This window comes from Oncorhynchus clarkii, chromosome 1 (genome assembly GCF_045791955.1).
Source record: "Oncorhynchus clarkii lewisi isolate Uvic-CL-2024 chromosome 1, UVic_Ocla_1.0, whole genome shotgun sequence".
Classification (NCBI taxonomy): domain Eukaryota; kingdom Metazoa; phylum Chordata; class Actinopteri; order Salmoniformes; family Salmonidae; genus Oncorhynchus; species Oncorhynchus clarkii.
The window spans coordinates 67,727,345-67,747,493 of record NC_092147.1 but is presented as its reverse complement, the minus strand read 5'-3'; the positions used below and the strand labels follow the sequence as shown (position 1 = coordinate 67,747,493).

Sequence of the window (20,149 nt, the reverse complement as noted above, 5' to 3'; positions counted from 1 at the left end):
CACTGCCCAATGAAGTGTTGAATCCCTCAGTCGTAATGTTCACACTGAAATCACTGGCAGTATACAACAAATGGACAACCATTTTCTAATTTAATCATTGTCTGTTGTTTGTGTTTTTTTTACAGATACAAACCCTTTTTCCCTTTCCAAGTGCAACCTCCTATTGGGTCTTCCGCCTGTGACTTGGACCTCTCCGTTCAGGACTCAGGATTGGTGGAGGGCCGGCTTAGGGTCACCCTTGTTGAATGTAGCAGGTAGGATGTCTCATGCCCTGTGTACATCGTGACATATTTCATTTCGATATTTTGTTACATTATAGCCTTATTCTAAAATGTATTAAATACAAAAAATCCTCAGCAATCTACACAATAGCCCATAATGACAAACGAAAACAGATTTTTAGAATTTTTTGAAAATGTATTAAAAATGTAAAATAATACTTATCTAAATAAGGTATCTAAGATCCTTTGCTATGAGACTCGAAATTGAGTTCAGCTGCATCCTGTTTCCATTGATCATCCTTGAATAACTTGATTGGAGTCCCCCTGTGGTAAATTCAATTGATTGGACATGATTTGGAAAGGCACACCTGTCTCACAGTTGACAGTGCATGTCAGAGCAAAAACCAAGCCAGGAGGTCGAATGAATTGTCTGTAGAGCTCCGTGACAGGATTGTGTCGGCACAGATCTGGGGAAGGGTACCAAAAAATGTCTGCAGCATTGAAGGTTCCCATGAACACAGTGGCATCCATCATTCTTAAATGGAAGAAGTTTGGAACCACCAAGACTCCTCCTAGAGCTGGCCGCCCGGTCAAACTGAGCAATCGGGGGAGAAGGGCCTTTGTCAGGGAGGTGAGCTAAAGACTCTCAGACCATGAGAAACAAGGTTCTCTGGTCTGATGAAACCAAGATTGAACTATTTGGCCTGAATGCCAAGCGTCACGTCTGGAGAAAGCACTCAAATCAAATGTTATTTGTCAACTGCACTGCATACAGCATAGAGAGGGGGGGGCAATGCAAATAGTCTGGGTAGCCATTTGATTAGATGTTCAGGATTCTTACGGCTTGGGGGTAGAAGCCTCTTGGACCTAGAATTGGTGCTCCGCTACCGCTTGCCGGTAGCAGAGAGAACAGACGTCTATGACTAGGGTGGCTGGAGTCTTTGACAATTTTTAAGGCATTCCTCTGACACCGCCTGGTATAGAGGTCCTGGATGGCAGGAAGCTTGGCCCCAGTGATGTACTGGGCCGTACACACTACTCTGTAGTGCCTTATGGTCGGTTACCGAGCAGTTGCCATACCAGGCAGTGATGCAACCAGTCAGGATGCTGTAGAACCTTTTGAGGATCTGAGGACCCATGCCATATCTTTTCAGTCTCCTTAGGGGTAATAGGTTTTGTTGTGCCCTCTCCACGACTGTCTTGGTGTGCTTGGACCATGTTAGTTTGTTGGCGAAGTGGACGCCAAGGAACTTGAAGCTCTCAACCTGCTCCACTACGGCCCCATCAATGAGAATGGGGGCATGCTAGGTCTTCTTTTTCCTGTAGTCCACAATCATCTCCTTTGTCTTGATCGCGTTGAGAGGTTGTTGTTCTGGCACCACACAGTCAGGTCTCTGACCTCTTCCCTGTAAGCTGTCTCATTGTTGTCTGTGATCAGCCCTACTGTTGTCATCTGCAATTTTTATAAATATGTTATCCTTTTTTCTCTCCAGTTTTGTGGTATCCAATTGGGAGTTAGTCTTGCCTCATCGCTGCAACTCCCGTACGGACTCGGGAGAGGCGAAGGTTGAGAGCCGTGCGTCCTCCGAAACACAACCAAGACGCACTGCTTCTTGACACAACCCGGAAGCTAGCCGCACCAATGTGTCGAAGGAAATACCGTACACCTGGTGACCGTGTCAGCGTGCACTGCACCCGGCCCGCTACAGGAGTCGCTAGTTCGCGATGGGACAAGGACATCCCTCCCGGCCAAACCCTACCATAACCCGAACGACGCTGGGCCAATTGCGCCGCCCCATTTGGTCTCCCGGACGCGGCTGGCCAGGATTAAACCCCAGGCTGTAGTGACACCGCATGCAGTGTCTTAGATTGCTGCGCCACCCGGAAGGCCCTTGCTGTACCTTTCTACTGGCAATTTGGCCCACTCTAAAGCAGCAACTGTTCTAATTCTTCTATGTATGAGTGGTGCCCTCTACCAACTGCTGCTTTCAGATCTCGCCGTAGGTTTTTGGATGTGATTCCGATACCGACCCTTCGCTGGCCACTCCAGAACAGTCCTGCGTTTCTTCTTGATTCATTCCTGGGTGCGTTTTGATGCGTGTTTGGGGCCTTGTCCAGCTGGAAGATCCACAGCCTTCAATGGAAACCCAGTTTCTGGACACAAGGTTGATTTTGGACTCTAAAACACCTTGATAATCTGCTGATTTCATGATGCCTTGCATGCGTTCAAGGCCCCTAGTACCAGAGGCAGAAAAGCAACCCCACTATATTATCAAACCTCGCCATGTTTGATTGTAGAGAAGGTGTTATTTTCATTGAAAGCTTAATTTGGTTTTCGGTATACACAGTGCTGATCTGAGCTAGCTCTACATTTGTTTCAATGGTCCACAGCAGTTTTCCCAGGATTTAAGCTTGTTTTAGGTGGGTTTTTGAGAAGTTCAATGAGGCTTTCTTGTCTCTTTCAGTAGTGGGGTCTTCCTATGTTTACCAACGACCACATGAAACATTCAAAGATAATCATATCCTCCCTTAAGTCAAACATGGGGGAGGTTCAGTAATGCTGTGCTAAGCTGCCTCTGGTAATGGGGGTGTTGAAAGTGTGCAAGACATTATGAAAACAGCAGATTGTCGAGGTGTTTTGGAGTGCAATGTTCAACCTTGTGTCAAAAAAAACTGGATCTCTGTTAAAGGTTGTGGGTTTTCTAGCTGGACAACAACCCCAAACACATATCAAAAGCACCTTGGAATGGTTCAAGAACAAGCGGTGGACTGTTCTGGAGTTGCCAGCAAAGAGTCCAGATCTGAATCACATCTATAACCTATGGTGGGGCTAAAACAGTCTGGACTATATCCAGACCGTGCATTTTTCACCACTATGTGCTAGGTGTCCAATCCTGCTCTTGGTAAAGGCTCTGGCCTCACCCATGAAGGAAATACATCAATAATAAACATAACCAGCAAGGCTACACATTTACCAGGTCATTAATTATGTTACCTCCTGCTCAAAGTAGCCTAATCCATTTGGGTGACAATGCCTTGCACAGTTAAAAAGCAGTTTGTTTGTATTTAGGTAGGTCATGTATCTCTCCTCTAGTCTCCCCTCCCTTCCTAAAACACAGCCACATCTCCTTTGGGCCAATGACAACTTAAACATGTCAGCTCTGGGCCTGAGAATTGTCTCCTCCACCCTGTCCTGATGGCGGTGTAAGTCTTTGTTGTGTTGCTTGGGTCTAGTATAGTAGTGGAGTGGCCACAAGACTGTAGGACACCAGAAAAGCTCCTCATTAATAATACACAGTCCTTGCCCATTATGAGGCCAGGCCCAAGCCATGGCTGGCTGGTACTTCTATCCTTACAGCTGCTGCAAATGGATACCCTCTTACCTCACTGGGCGCAGCCAGATATGTCTAACAATGACGTCCATCCACTTCAATTTACACCGGCTCTACTGTGCCTAATATTGCGTTTGTCTCTGTAGGATTCCATTGGGTTGGAGCCAAATGAAACCGAATTGCGAGAAAGTCTTCGTTTTTCTGACTAGGCAATGCATTTTTAAGAGGAGGACTAAAAGGTTGTTGATATTCAGAGGAACATTATAATATTCTAAATAGACCTGAAATGATCAGTGAATTAGTTCAGATGAATAATTTATAGATTGTAAATAGCAACAAGATCATTTTTAAACTGCCTGTCATGTTCTTTATTTTTATGTTCTCTTAGTTTTGATTGGTTACTTTCTGTCTGTTGCTTGCTGCTCAAGGACAGTGAAAAACCTCTTAATGTAAGGATAGCATGCTTGCTTTTTTATTTATTTATTTATTTTTTATTTCACCTTTATTTAACCAGGTAGGCTAGTTGAGAACAAGTTCTCATTTGCAACTGCGACCTGGCCAAGATAAAGCATAGCAGTGTGAACAGACAACACAGAGTTAGTTACACATGGAATAAACAAGTCAATAACATAGTAGAGAAAAAAAAGAATCTACATACTTTGTGTGCAAAAGGCATGAGGAGGTAGGCAATAAATAGGCCATAGGAGTGAATAATTACAATTGAGCAGATTAACACTGGAGTGATAAATGATCAGATGAACATGTGCAGGTAGAGATATTGGTGTGCAAAAGAGCAGAAAAGTAAATAAATAAAAACAGTATGGGGATGTGGTAGGTAAATTGGGTGGGCTATATACCGATGGACTATGTACAGCTGCAGCGATCGGTTAGCTGCTCAAATAGCAGATGTTTAAAGTTGGTGAGGGAGATAAGTCTCCAACTTCAGAGATTTTTGCAATTCGTTCCAGTCGCAGGCAGCAGAGAACTGGATGAAAAGGCGGCCAAATGAGGTTTTGGCTTTAGGGATGATCAGTGAGATACACCTGCTGGAGCGTGTGCTACGGGTGGGTGTTGCCATTGTGACCAGTGAACTGAGATAAGGCGGAGCTTTACCTAGCATAGACTTGTAGATGACCTGGAGCCAGTGGGTCTGGCGACGAACATGTAGCGAGGGCCAGCAGACTAGAGCATACAGGTCGCAGTGGTGGGTGGTATAAGGTGCTTTAGTAACAAAACGGATGGCACTGTGATAAACTGCATCCAGTTCGCTGAGTAGAGTATTGGAAGCTATTTTGTAGATGACATCGCCGAAGTCGAGGATCGGTAGGATAGTCAGTTTTACTAGGGTAAGTTTGGCGGCGTGAGTGAAGGAGGCTTTATTGCGAAATAGAAAGCCGACTCTAGATTTGATTTTGGATTGGAGATGTTTGATATGAGTCTGGAAGGAGAGTTTGCAGTCTAGTCAGACACCTAGGTACTTATAGATGTCCACATATTCTAGGTCGGAACCATCCAGGGTGTTGATGCTAGTCGGGGGTGCGGGTGCAGGCAGCGAACGGTTGAAAAGCATGCATTTGGTTTTACTAGCGTTTAAGAGCAGTTGGAGGCCACGGAAGGAGTGTTGTATGGCATTGAAGCTCGTTTGGAGGTTAGATAGCACAGTGTCCAAGGAAGGGCCAGAAGTATACAGAATGGTGTCGTCTGCGTAGAGGTGGATCAGGGAATCGCCCGCAGCAAGAGCAACATCATTGATATATACAGAGAAAAGAGTCGGCCCGAGGATTGAACCCTGTGGTACCCCCATAGAGACTGCCAGAGGACCGGACAATATGCCCTCCGATTTGACACACTGAACTCTGTCTGCAAAGTAGTTGGTGAACCAGGCAAGGCAGTCATTAGAAAAACCGAGGCTACTGAGTCTGCCGATAAGAATATGGTGATTGACAGAGGCGAAAGCCTTGGCCAGGTCGATGAAGACGGCTGCACAGTACTGTCTTTTATCGATAGCAGCTTTCTCTTGCCTACCATGCATCCAACATATACTGTATACAGTGAAGTCGGAAGTTTACATACACCTTAGCCAAATACATTTAAAATCAGTTTTTCACAATCCCTGACATTTAATCCTAGTGAAAATTCCTTGTCTTAGGTTAGTTATGATCACCACCTTATTTTAAGAGTGACATGTCAGAATAATAGTGGAGGGAATTATTTATTTCAGCCTTTTATTTCTTTCATCACATTCCCAGTGTGTCAGAAGTTTACATACAATCCAATCCCTCCTGCAGCAAAGCACCCCCACAACATGATGCTGCCACCCCCGTGCTTCACGGTTGGGATTGTGTTCTTCGGCTTGCAAGCCTCCCACTTTTTCCTCCAAACATAACCATGGTTATTATGGCCAACCAGTTCTATTTTTGTTTCATCAGACCAGAGGACATTTCTCCAAAAAGTACGATCTTTGTTCCCATGTGCATTTGCAAACCATAGTCTGGCTTTTTTTATGGCGGTTTTTGTGCATTGGCTTCTTCCTTGCTGAGCGGCCTTTCAGGTTATGTCGATATAGGACTCGTTTTACTGTTGAAAATATGCTTTTGTGCCTGTTTCCTCCAGCATCTTCCTTCACAAGGTCCTTTGCTGTTGTTCTGGGATTGATTTGCACTTTTCGCACCAAAGTACGTTCATCTCTAGGAGACAGAACGCGTCTCCTTCCTGAGTGGTATTTTTTATTTTTACCTTTAACTAGGCAAGTCAGTTAAGTACAAATTCTAATTTTCAATGACGGCCTAGGAACAGTGGGTTAACTGCCTTATTCAGGGGCAGAACAACAGATCTTTACCGTGTCAGTTCGGGGATTCGATCTTGCAACCTTTCAGTTACTAGTCCAACGCTCTAACCACGAGGATACCTGATGCACAAATGTATGACGGCTGCGTGGTCCCATAGTGTTTATACTTGCGTACTGTTGATTGCACAAATGAACGTGGTACCTTCAGGCGTTTGGAAATTGCTCCCAAGGATGATCCAGACTTGTGGAGGTCTACAATGTTTTTTCTGAGGTCTTGGCTGATTTCTTTTGATTTCCCCATGATGTCAAGCAAAGAGGCTCTGAGTTTGAAGGTAGGCCTTGAAATACATCCTCAGGTACACCTCCAATTGATTCAAATGATGTCAATTAGCCTACCAGAAGCTTCTAATGCCATGACATCATTTTCTGGAATTTTTCCAAGCTGTTTAATGGCACAGTAAACTTAGTGTATGTGAACTTCTGACCCACTGGAATTGTGATTAAGTGAAATAATCTGTCTGTAAACAATTGTTAGAATAATTACTTGTCATGCACAAAGTAGATGTCCTAACCGACTTGCCAAAACTATAGTTTGTTAACAAGACATTTGTGGAGTGGTTGAAAAACAAGTTTTATTGACTCCAACCTAAGTGTATGTAAACTTCCGACTTCAACTGTACAGTCGTGGCCAAAAATTGAGAATGACACACACATTAATTTTCACAAAGTCTGCTGCCTCAGTTTGTATGATGAATGTTATGAAGAGTGATCAGATGAATTGCAATTAATTGCAAAGCCCCTCTTTGCCATGCAAATGAACGGAATCCCCCCAAAACATTTCCACTGCATTTCAGCCCTGCCACAAAAGGACCAGCTGACATCATGTCAGTGATTCTCTCGTCAACACAGGCGTGATTGTTGAGGACAAGCCTGGAGATCACTCTGTCATGCTGATTGAGTTCAAATAACAGACTGGAAGCTTTAAAAGGAGAGTGGTGCTTGGAATAATTGTTCTTCCTCTGTCAATCATAGTTACCTGCAAGGAAACATGTGCAGTCATCATTGCTTTGCACAAAAAGGGCTTCACAGGCAAGGGTATTGCTGCCAGTAAGATTGCACCTAAATCAACCATTTATCGGATCATCGAGAACTTCAAGGAGAGCGGTTCAATTGTTGTGAAGAAGGCTTCAGGGCGCCCAAGAAAGTCCAGCAAGAACCAGGACCGTCTCCTAAAGTTGATTCAGCTGCGGGATTGGGGCACCACCAGTACAGAGCTTGCTCAGGAATGGCAGCAGGCAGGTGTGAGTGCATCTGCACGCACAGTGAGGCGAAGACTTTTGGAGGATGGCCTTGTGTCAAGAAGGGCAGCAAAGAAGCCACTTCTCTCCAAGAAAAACATCAGGGACAGACTGATATTCTACAAAAGGTACAGGGATTGGACTGCTGAGGACTGGGGTAAAGTAATTTTCTCTGATGAATCCCCTTTCCCGATTGTTTGGGGCATCCGGAAAAAAAGCTTGTCCGGAGAAGACAAGGTGAGCGCTACCATCAGTCCTGTGTCATGCCAACAGTAAAGCATCCTGAGACCATTCATGTATGGGGTTGCTTCTCGGCCAAGTGAGTGGGCTCACACACAAATTTTCCTAAGAACACAGCCATGAATAAAGAATGGTACCAACACATCCTCTGAGAGCGACTTCTCCCAACCATCCAGGAACAGTTTGGTGACGAACAATGCCTTTTCCAGCATGATAGAGCACCTTGCCATAAGGCAAAAGTAATAACTAAGTGGCTCTGGGAACAAAACATCGATATTTTGGGTCCATGGCCAGGAAACTCCCCAGACCTTAATCCCATTGACAACTTGTGGTCAATCCTCAAGAGACGGGTGGACAAACAAAACCCCACAAATTCTGACAAACTCCAAGCATTTATTATGCAAGAATGGGCCCAGAAGTTAATTTACAGCATGCGAATTGTCAATAAAAGCCTTTGACACTTATGAAATGCTTGTAATTATACTTCAGTATTCCATAGTAACATCTGACAAAAATATCTAAAGAAACTGAGGCAGCAGACTTTGTGAAAATGAATATTTGTCATTCTCAAAACTTTTGGCCACGACTGTATATAATACATGAATTGAAAACATTAGGTGTGTTTTGGTAACGTATTTAAAGTCAGGCACTGGCTAGTGAACTAGTTAAGACACTGGTCAAGACAGAAGGGTGTCCAAAGTTTAAGTGGCCAGATTTGACCTCCATTTTTAAAGGAGCTTGACAATCCATTGACTGACAGGATTAGGTTGTCAAGTCTGTGTAAAATGTATTGTCTGTCACCAGCAGATGGAGACACAGTCAGCATATTGTTCATCCAGAATCCAGTATGTCATCTGCACATCCTGTATACAGATAGAGCTTGAGGTATACAGTAATTGGGGACTCAATTGAGTTAATGGGACAAGAACATACGTATCCAGTGGTGTAATTGAGGCAAATATAAATAGTTATTACTGTTTCTTTGTTTACTTTTTTTAAACAGGTGTCAATTGTATTTTTATGACTTTAAAATAAGTTGAAACTATCAATTTCAAATAGGTCTACCTACTGTATATTTTAGAAAGTAATTCTGTAATATAAATAGTTAAACACTTCAAATGCACATCTACTACTGCTTTACCTTAGTATTTTTTTTGTGTATTTTCATCACTTCACAAAAGGGCAGCAATATCCTTGACAGTGTTTGCTTCAGTATCCTTGTATCATTGGTCAGGGGTCTCTAGTAGTACTAGAAAACACGTCCCAGCCCAAATAATTTGGTTCGTCCACAGTGGCATCAAGGTCTTTCAAGTGTGTACGTCTGTATTTTAAATATATTGTTACATATTGTAGGCAATGCACTACACATAGGGAGACCGAGAGAATCAGCAATGATGTACTGTCTAAAATGAGCTTTTTCTTCTCTAATTTCTCCCTCAGGCTTTTTATCCTGGGCTCGTACGACAGAGAGACCTACGTGCACTGCACCTTTGAGCTGAGCAGCCACGAGTGGAAAGAGAAAACACGCAGCTCCATCAAAACGGTGGGCTTCTTTTAAGATACTGTCCGTCCCCCCACTCCCCCCATGTAAAACAACACCAGTCATCTTTCTTAAAGACCACCCAAGCGTAAAGCCTATTTGTCAGACAAAGAGCCAGAGGGCTACTGACACATGTTTAATCTGCCATGTTCAACTAGGGGAGCTAGGGAATCATAGGTTTGTCCTTAAGAAGAACAGCAAGCAGTGTTGTATTGGTGCTCCATGTTATTTTTGTGGTCCTAATCAATTGTCACAATATGACAATAGTGTTTAACTTCTTATAGATGATTTACATTTATGACACATTAATTGGCTGGTACACAACACCTTATGGTGACATTTACCGGTTTCACTGATGGTATATTTTATTCAAAGAAATTAACATGATCGAGACCATAGTCATTAGAGAAGAAGCATGGAATACTTGCTCTATTGATTCAAAAGTGTTATTTTCCCCCATCTGAGAAGTCAATTTCCCCCAGTGACATTTTGAAAGCAACAACAAATAATCGAGCCTTAGAGCAAACCTTTTCTAATTGCAGCAATTCAGAGATATTAACATTATAACATGGGACTTGTTCGGAAGTGACTAATGACTGTTTGAGACGAAAATGGCAAGTCTAATTACTGACCATCACTCTCACATCCCGACGCTGCTTCTCTCTGTGAACAACTGGCATTTGCATTGGCTCAAAATAAATTTGAGTTTCATTCAAGAGGTCATTTTTCAGAATAATGTTATTATGTTGTAGCAGCTTCCATCCTGTCCAGCAGAGGGCAATGCCACTATAACATTTGTTCCTCGTGACATCGCTTGCAAAAAATAAAGGGACATTTTCAGTAAAATAGTTCATATCAGTAATCCTCATTTACTGTATGTACTCTCTGTAAGCCATGCGTTCTAGCCTGCCACGATCTGTAAGTTAGAGTTGTGTGATATTTGTGTGTGTGTGTGATATCTGCCATTATCAACGGCGACCCTGGAGCAATTAAGTGCCTAGATCAAGGGCACATCAACAGACTTTTCACCCTGTCGGCTCTGGGATTCAAACTGCCGACCTTTCGGTTACTGGCCCAATGCTCTAACCGCTAGGCTACCTGCCTGCAATAAAAGCTATGACTCTCAGACATGCTACAACACAATTTCTTCAACATTCCTTCCAATGTACAACCCATCTACTGCAGCCGCTGAGGTAAGTGTTCAACTTGACCAATATGGCTGTCACCCGGTGTGTCCCTCTAATGACATCCTCTTCAGACAGAGTGCTGTAGCTAGCTCTCCATTAATATGCTACCTAGAGATGCAGATGCAAGGTGGCATTTGGGCCGTTGTATCAGCCTCTTGCAGCTTGTGTCCCAAGCAGGACCATGCTAAGGATTAAAGGCGATACCATCTTTAAAAAGGTCACTCTCCTTTTCTTTCTCTGCATATTCCTTTGCGTTTTTATTCCAAGAATGATCGCTGGAGATGAGGCCCAACTATCATCTGAACTGGGCTCTCTGTGTGGCACATGTATGTTAATGCACGGAACAAAAATATAAATGCAACATTTAAATTGTTGGTCCCATGTTTCATGAGCTGAAATAGAAGATCCCAGAAATGTTGCACCAAAATTAGTTTACATCCCTGTTAGTGAGCATTTCTCCTTTGCCAAGATAATCCATCCATCTGACTGGTGTGGCATATCAAGAAGCTGATTAAACAGCATGAACATTACACAGGTACACCTTGTGTTGTGTACAATAAAAGGCCACTCCAAAATGTGCAGTTGTCACACAACACAATGCCACAGATGTCTCAAGTTTTGAGGGAGCATGCAATTGGCATGCTGACTGCAGGAATGTCCACCAGACTTGTTGCCAGAGAATTAAATGTTAATTTCTCTACCATAAGCCACCTCTGTTGTTTTTAGAGAATTTGGCAGTACGTCCAACTGGCCTCACAACCGCAGATCATGTGGTACCATACCAGCCCAGGATCTCCACATCCGGTTTCTTCATCTACGGGATCGTCTGAGACCAACCACCCAGACAGCTGATGAAACTGTGGGTTTGCACAACTGAAGAATTTCAGCGCAAACTGTCAGAAACAATCTCAGGGAAGCTCATCTGCGTGCTCGTCCTCCTCACCAGGGTCTTGACCTGACTGCAGTTTGGCATCATAACCGACTTAATTGGGAAAATGCTTACCTTCGATAGCCACTGTCACAGATGAATTCCGGTTTCAACTGTACCGGGCAGATTGCAGACAGCGTGTATGGCGTCGTGTGGGCGAGCGGTTTGCTGAAGTCAATGTTGTGAACAGAGTGCCCCATGGGGGGGGGGGGGGGGGGGGGTCATGGTATGGGCAGGCATACGCTACGGACAGTGAACACAATTGCATTTTGCCAATGGCAATTTGAATGCACAGAGATATACCGTGATGAGATCCTGAGGCCCATTGTCGTGACATTCATCCCCCGCCATCACCTCATGTTTCAGCATGGTCATGCACAGCCCCATGTTGCAACGATCTGTACACAATTCCTGAAAGCTGAAAATGTCCCAGTTTTTCCATGGCCTGCATATTCACCAAACTGGCTCTAACCAGAATAGAAAGAGTGGGAGGCCCCAGTGCGCAACTGAGCAAGAGGACAAGTACATTAGTGTCTAGTTTGATAAACAGACGCCTCACAAGTCCTCAACTGGCAACTTCATTAAATAGTACCCGCGAAACACCAGTCTCAATGTCAACAGTAAAGAGGCGACTCCGAAGTTCCTCTGTCCAGTGTCTGTGTTCTTTTGCCCATCTTAATCTTTTATTTTTATTGGCCAGTCTGAGATATATGTATTTTTCTTTGCAACTCTGCCTAGATGACCAGCATCCCGGAGTCGCCTCTTCACTATTGATATTGAGACTGTTTTGCGGGTATTATTTAATGAAGCTGCCAGTTGAAAACATGAGGCATCTTTTTCTCAAACTAGACACTAATGTACTCTTGCTCGGTTGTGCACTGGGGCCTCCCACTCTTTCTATTCTGGTTAGGGCCAGTTTGCTCTGTTCTGTGAAGGGAGTTGTACACAACGTTGTACGAGATCTTCAGTTTTTTGACAATTTCTCGCATGGAATAGCCTTCATTTCTCAGAACAAGAATAGACTGACACTTTTCAGAAGAACATTCTTTGTTTATGGCCATTTTGAGCCTGTAATCGAACCCACAAATGTTGATGCTCCAGATACTCAACTATTCTAAAGGACAGTTAAAAAAAAAAAAAAAAATCAGGACAACAGTTTTCAGCTGTGCTAACATAATTGCAGAAGGGTTTTCTAATGATCAGTTAGTCTTTTTAAAATCCTAAACTTGAATTAGGAAATAATGGGCCTATGTAGATATTCCATTAAAAATCAGCCTTTTTCCAGCTACAATAGTCATTTTTATTTGTTATTTAACCTTTATTTAACTAGGCAAGTCAGCTAAGAACAAATTCTGATTTACAATGACGGTGTACCAAAAGGCCTCCTGCGGGGACGGGGGCCTGGGATAAAAAAAAGAATACAATCTAAATATGGGACAAAACACACATCACAACAAGAGACAACACTACATAGAGACCTATGGCAGAAACACCTGGCAACATAACATCAACAACAACATGGTAGCAACACAACATTGTAGCAGCATAAAACATTAGGGATGCACAATATATCTGTGACCAAATCCGAATCGTCCAAGATTAGCTAAAAATGCTAACATCGGTATAGGCCAAAAATGGAAAAATGTGTCCCTGAACAAAGGGGGGGTCAAAATAAAAAGTAACAGTCAGTATCTGGTGTGGCCACCAGCTGCATTAAGTACTGCAGTACATCTCCTCCTCATGGACTACACCAGATTTGCCAGTTCTTGCTGTGAGATGTTACCCCACTCTTCCACCAAGGCACCTGCAAGTTCCCAGACATTTCTGGGGGGAATGACCCTAGCCCTCACCCTCCGATCCAACAGGTCCCAGACATGCTCAATGGGATTGAGATCCGGGCTCTTCGCTGGCCATGGCAGATCACTGACATTCCTCTCATGCAGGACATCATGCACAGAACGAGCAGTATGGCTGGTGGCATTGTCATGTTGGAGGGTCATGTTAGGATGAGCCTGCAGGAGGGTACCACATGAGGGAGGAGGAGGAGTCTTGGTGGTTCCGAACAACTTCCATTTAAGAATGATGGGAGGCCACTGTGTTCTTGGGGACCTTCACAACTGCAGACATTTTTTGGTACTCTTCCCTAGATCTGTGCCTCGACACAATCCTGTCTCTGAACTCCACAGACAAATCCTTGGACCTCATGGCTTGGTTTTTGCTCTGACATACCCTGTCAACGGTGGGACCTTATATAGACAGGTGTATGCCTTTCCAAATCATGTCCAATCAATTGAATTGACCACAGGTGGACTCCAAGTCATAGAAACCTCAAGGATGATCAATGGAAACAGGATGCACCTGAGCTCAATGCCAACAGACAATTTCCTTACTTTGTTCCCCATTTTTTTTTAAGGTAATCCAAATGTTTTTTTGAACAAAAATAGTATGTTCAGTCATACTGAGTAGTGTTGTGGTCACATTTGTGTATCAGAGTATAGTTTGATTTAATATTACAGTATTACTGGTAAGTTACTGTGATTCAGCATAAGGTTTTTAAATGGAATTTAATTTTAAACCTAGAATAGTTGAACAATTACTGAGCTTTCTGCTTCCCTTTTACCCTCACCTTGACCATACTTAGCCTACATTGAGTAATAACATTGTTGGCTTTCCTTTCGTAATACCGGCTATTAGAAGTCTTTTCCATCCTATTGTATACTAGAGGGTTGCTCCCTTCCTTTACCCTCCTTCTTGACATCCCATAATACCCAGGCCAACCCCTGTAGTGTCCTCACGATCCTTCACCCAGTTCAATATGTAAAGTCCACTCAAACACCTGTGTGTAAGGGTGAGGGGACTTTGCGGGCTGTGGAGTAGATTAGCCCTTTTCCATTGCTGGGCTGGGTTTAATCGTGACAGGAAGCCTGTGGTGCGGGCTGCTCCACCAGGCGTGTTTGCACATCTGCCTCACTGATTCCATCATCAGCCATCATTTGGCCCTGAGTGCTGATGCTTCCTGACAGCCTAACAGGGGGGGAAGACAACAGTGTACCAGCCACAGTGTTTATCTGTATGTCTTTTGTATATATATTATAAATGTGTGCTTATACTTTACATGTGTTTTTACATTTGTGTCGGTGTGTCTTGAGTACCCTAATAATGTTAAAGCTGAAATACGTGTAAGGGTAATGGCGCCACTGTTCACCCCCAGCACATTTTTTGTTTTGTTGATAAAACGTCATCGTGGTAAAAAAAAATAATCGGAGTGGGAAAAAAACTGTTTGGGATTTGAAGTAACTTCTTTGTTGTAGTATCACAAATGGACATGGCAGTTTCACCATTAAGGATTCCTGCTTTAATGGTAAAAAACAATTGCTTGATTGATTTCAACAAGATTTTTTTTAGACGGTTGTTCTTCTTCTGTTGTCCTAAAGGTGTGTGCTTAGATTAGAAAGTGATTGGCTGAATGGCTATTCCCAAGAACTGATGTCTATTTCTCCTCTGTAACAAAGGTGTCCTGGTTCAGTGCCTTTCACATGAACACACACACACAAACACACTTTGGGGGGGGGGGGGGGTGTGTGTGTGTGTGTGTGTGTGTATCTCTTCCCATACATTAAGGGAAAGGCACTGCTCTGTTGATAGGATCACCTCACCACAATGGTTAAGACACTGAGAGAGAACACAGCGGGTAATTTTTACCGCTAGTACCATTATATTTGTCGCGTACACAGATTAGAAGATGTTAAAGCAGGTGCAGCGAAATGCTTATGTTTCTAGCTCCAACAGTGCAGTATAGTTACCTAAATCACTTTTGTACATCGCGCTGTAAAGTACAATTTATCTTATTTTAGCGCCCAAAAACAATACTTCCAGGTCAACTGTAATATGAATACCATTGTAAAGCACAGTTTCTCCCCTTTCCAGCAAAATCAATGACGAGACCTTGATGCTGCCCATCTCTGCATGATTGAAGAAGGCAATGAGCTCCGTCGGGTCTTTTAAAATATGGCGGTTGGGGAACGAAACCTACTGCGTGATAGGGAAAGGAGGAGCTGTGGGGAAACTGCTTTTTTCACCCGATCTGTCCAACTTATCACCTCCTAAAATGTAAATAAACACTATAAAGAGTTTATTTAATGTGTCATTATTTGAAGGTTTGTGTTGAATTTGAATCTGTTTTTTAGGGCGGCACTAAATTTATCTTCAGAAGTAAACAGCGGCTATTGAGTCATGATGTCTTGCAGTGATGCATTCAGTTGTACAATTGACAAGGTATCCCCCTTACCCTGTCCCTTGTTTTTAATGTGCAAGAGAAGCGCTACACTAAGGCTGTACGACACAGAATGAGTTGCATGCTGTACGTCATGACATGTCACAATTTAACGTACAGCATTGTTTGAATGCTGCGGTTGTGCAAATTTGTACGGAATGGGGTTAGTCAACAGTAAGTGTCTAACAGTACAATACTAACAATACACAAATACCCCCCCCCCCCCCGCAAAATAAGAAATTAATATTAGAATAAGCAATGTCAGAGTCCAGAATATAAATATGTGTTGTGTATAGAACAGTATGGACAATACTGAAGTAGTACAAGTTATGTACAACAGTAGTTAAATAGGATGAGCTATGTCGAGAATACAGTATGTGTGTATATACACTGCTCAAAAAAATTAAGGGAACACTAAAATAACACATCCTAGATCTGAATGAATGAAATATTCTTATTAAATACTTTTTTCTTTACATAGTTGAATGTGCTGACAACAAAATCACACACAAATTATCAATGGAAATCAAATTTATCAACCCATGGAGGTCTGGATTTGGAGTCACACTCAAAATTAAAGTGGAAAACCACACTACAGGCTGATCCATCTTTGATGTAATGTCCTTAAAACAAGTCAAAATAAGGCTCAGTGGTGTGTGTGGCCTCCACGTGCCTGTATGACCTCCCTACAATGCCTGGGCATGCTCCTGATGAGGTGGCGGATGGTCTCCTGAGGGATCTCCTCCCAGACCTGACTAAAGCATCCGCCAAGTCCTGGACAGTCTGTGGTGCAACGTGGCGTTAGTGGATGGAGCAAGACATGATGTCCCAGATGTGCTCAATTGGATTCAGGTCTGGGGAACGGGCGGGCCAGTCCATAGCATCAATGCCTTCCTCTTGCAGGAACTGCTGACACACTCCAGCCACATGAGGTCTAGCATTGTCTTGCATTAGGAGGAACCCAGGGCCAACCGCACCAGCATATGGTCTCACAAGGGGTCTGAGGATCTCATCTCGGTACCTAATGGCAGTCAGGCTACCTCTGGTGAGCACATGGAGGGCTGTGCGACCCCCCCCCCCCCCCCCAAAGAAATGCCACCCCACACCATGACTGACCCACCGCCAAACCGGTCATGCTGGAGGATGTTGCAGGCAGCAGAACCTTCTCCACGGCGTCTCCAGACTCTGTCACGTCTGTCACGTGCTCAGTGTGAACCTGCTTTCATCTGTGAAGAGCACAGGGCGCCAGTGTCGAATTTGCCAATTTTGGTATTCTCTGGCAAATGCCAAACGTCCTGCACGGTGTTGGGCTGTGAGCACAACCCCCACCTGTGGACGTCGGGCCCTCATATCACCCTCATGGAGTCTGTTGCTGACCGTTTGAGCAGATACATGCACATTTGTGGCCTGCTGGAGGTCATTTTGCAGGGCTTTGGCAGTGCTCCTCCTGCTCCTCCTTGCACAAAGGCGGAGGTAGCGGTCCTGCTGCTGGGTTGTTGCCCTCCTACGGCCGCCTCCACGTCTCCTGATGTACTGGCCTGTCTCCTGGTAGCGCCTCCATGCTCTGGACACTACGCTGACAGACACAGCAAACCTTCTTGCCACAGCTCATATTGATGTGCCATCCTGGATGAGCTGCACTACCTGAGCCACTTGTGTGGGTTGTAGACTCCGTCTTATGCTACCACTAGAGTGAAAGCACCGCCAGCATTCAAAAGTGACCAAAACATCAGCCAGGAAGCATAGGAACTGAGAAGTGGTCTGTGGTCCCCACCTGCAGAACCACTCCTTTATTGGGGGTGTCTTGCTAATTGCCTATAATTTCCACCTGTTGTCTATTCCATTTGCACAAAAGCATATGAAATGTATTGTCAATCAGTGTTGCTTCCTGAGTGGACAGTTTGATTTCACAGAAGTGTGATTGACTTAGAGTTACATTGTGTTGTTTAAGTGTTCCCTTTATTTTTTTGAGCAGTGTATATAAAGTGAGTAATAAATTAGCTTAGTTTCTCAAAGATCGAATCACATTTGCACAAAATGTTGCAGGAATGCTAATCTTATCTGTTTCTAACTACAGAAACGATTTCAGAACAATAAACATTAACGTGACCAGTGTTCAATAACTGTATGTACATACAGTGGGGCAAAAAAGTATTTAGTCAGCCACAAATTGTGCAAGTTCTCCCACTTAATAAGATGAGAGAGGCCTGTAATTTTCATCATAAAAATGAGAGAAAAAAAATCCAGAATCACATTGTAGGATTTTTTATGAATTTATTGACGATTGACTTGGAAATGTGCATCATTTGCTTGCTGTTTGAGGTGAAGAAAAAAATACTTTGAGAAGCTCCACAGCTCATTACTGGTGGTGCGTCAAGCCAATCAGAAATACTATCAGAACCCCAAATGGGCACATTTCTATGTGCAGGCCAGGGATCCTATAGGCCTACTTCTATGTGTAACCAGGTGTGCGTCCTTACTCAACATTGACAGGAGCGCTCCAAAAAAACAGTGACTAAGTTAACAACTCGTAAATAGAATGAAATAAACAAACTTGTTTCTCACAAGGTTGTGCTCTCTGCAAACAATGTGTCCACTCTGACAATGAGAATGTTAAGACTGGAATAATAATGTATTGATTGCATTAACAGACATTACCAAACATTGTAGATGAGAAATTATAGGAATTAACGGGAGATGTAATGGGGAATTGATAGACACTAACAATCAAACACAATGACGTTATGAAACAATGAATGTGTACAAATTGGTGGGAGAGAGCACATTCTGGAGAGAGACGCGCAGCCACACTCCCCTTCTTGGACTTTGCCATCCCCACGGCCTAACAATGGGTTAGTACACTGAGATGGGTGCGAAAAAGACGGGTGCCTCGAGCCATTAAAAAATATATATATCTATATACTTGCATGCATGCATACATACATACAGTCAGTCAGTCAAAGGTTTGGGGTTTTATTTATTATATTATTATAGAATAATAGTGAAGACATCAAAACTATGAAATAACACATGGAATCATGTAGTAACCAAAAAAAGTGTTAAACAAATCAAAATATATTTTATATTTGAGATTCTTCAAAGTAGCCACCCTTTGCCTTGATGACAGCTTTGCACACACTTGGCATTCTCTCAATCAGCTTCACCTGTCAAATTTTTACAAATTATCTTTGAAAGACAGGGTCTTGAAAAGGGGACATTTGTGTGTGTATTCTACTGCTTTGACCAACAGCCTATCGACCAAATAATTGGGGTCAACTCTAGTAGCCACGCAGTCATGGGTGAACAAGGAGTACAGGAGAAACTGAGTACGCACCCCTGTAGGGCCCCCATGTTGAGGATCAGCATGGGAGTTTTGTTGCCTACCTTCACCACCTGGGGTCGGAGCGTCAGGAAGTCTAGGACCCAGTTGAACAGGGAGGGGTTCAGACTCGGACCCATTCAGAGAGCGAATACCTGTGGCTATCCCGAGGTTCATGGTGGCTCAGTGGCTGGATTTAGGAGCAATCTCTGAGTATATTCACTGTTTTCAGCAGACTGAGCTTCTCCTCTAGTGAGTGTCTGTACACAGTCAGGAGTAGAGCGGTGCACACCGTCTGTTCAGAGGAGCTCCCCATAGATTGATGTGTCAAAAGTAAGACTACAGGTGCTCACTGGGCATCCCTCAACGTTGTGACCCAGAGACCTTGCTTCTTTTTATATACTTGATCTTTTTCCTTCTGTCTTTCTGTTTTTTCGGTCCCTCCCACTGTCTTTTCACTAATTATTAAAGCGAGATTCCCTCATTTTTCACTAAGACCTGCCATTTTTGTACATGTTTTGTCAAAGGATCCTCTCATTTTGCTAATTCACCTGGAACAACTCCCCCAGTTCATCTCTGCAGTCTGGCCTTCAGAATCTCACCAGCACTGGTATGTAGAGATAGCGAGGGGGCACTTCCTGTGCCCATTGGGGTGATCAGAGGTGCTCTGACGCAGCTCTCCACTTGCCTCTGTTTGATGTTCCATTTCAGTGTGTGTGTGTTTGTGTCTTTAATCCACACTGCGCCTGGCTCTCCCTGACGGCTGATGAAAGGCTGTCAATAGACTCCTCTTTCTCGCATGCGCACGCTCTCTCTTCCACCTCACCTGCCCCTGCTCATTCTGCCCTGCGAAGATGAGGCTCATTCAGGCCCATGGGCTGATGGGCTCCAGACAACCCTAAACTCCACCATACCGGCGTGGTATACACAGTGCACTGACTGGCTCCCTTATTGTGTGACAGAGCTATAAAGCTCCTTTCTCGAGGGAAATGTTTGATCTACATGGCGAGGATGTAGAAAAAG

The 20,149-nt window shown here is 43.7% G+C and overlaps 1 protein-coding gene across 1 annotated transcript in view; it reads left to right on the top strand.

The window, feature by feature from the left end:
- The window catches only part of LOC139411150 (PDZ domain-containing protein 8-like), a 64,849-nt gene that overhangs the window by 21,113 nt on the left and 23,587 nt on the right, over positions 1-20,149 (top strand). The window contains exons 2-3 of the mRNA XM_071157035.1: positions 126-254; positions 9,320-9,422. Of these exons, the coding sequence (XP_071013136.1) occupies positions 126-254; positions 9,320-9,422 (232 nt within the window). The remainder of the gene's footprint in view (positions 1-125; positions 255-9,319; positions 9,423-20,149) is intronic.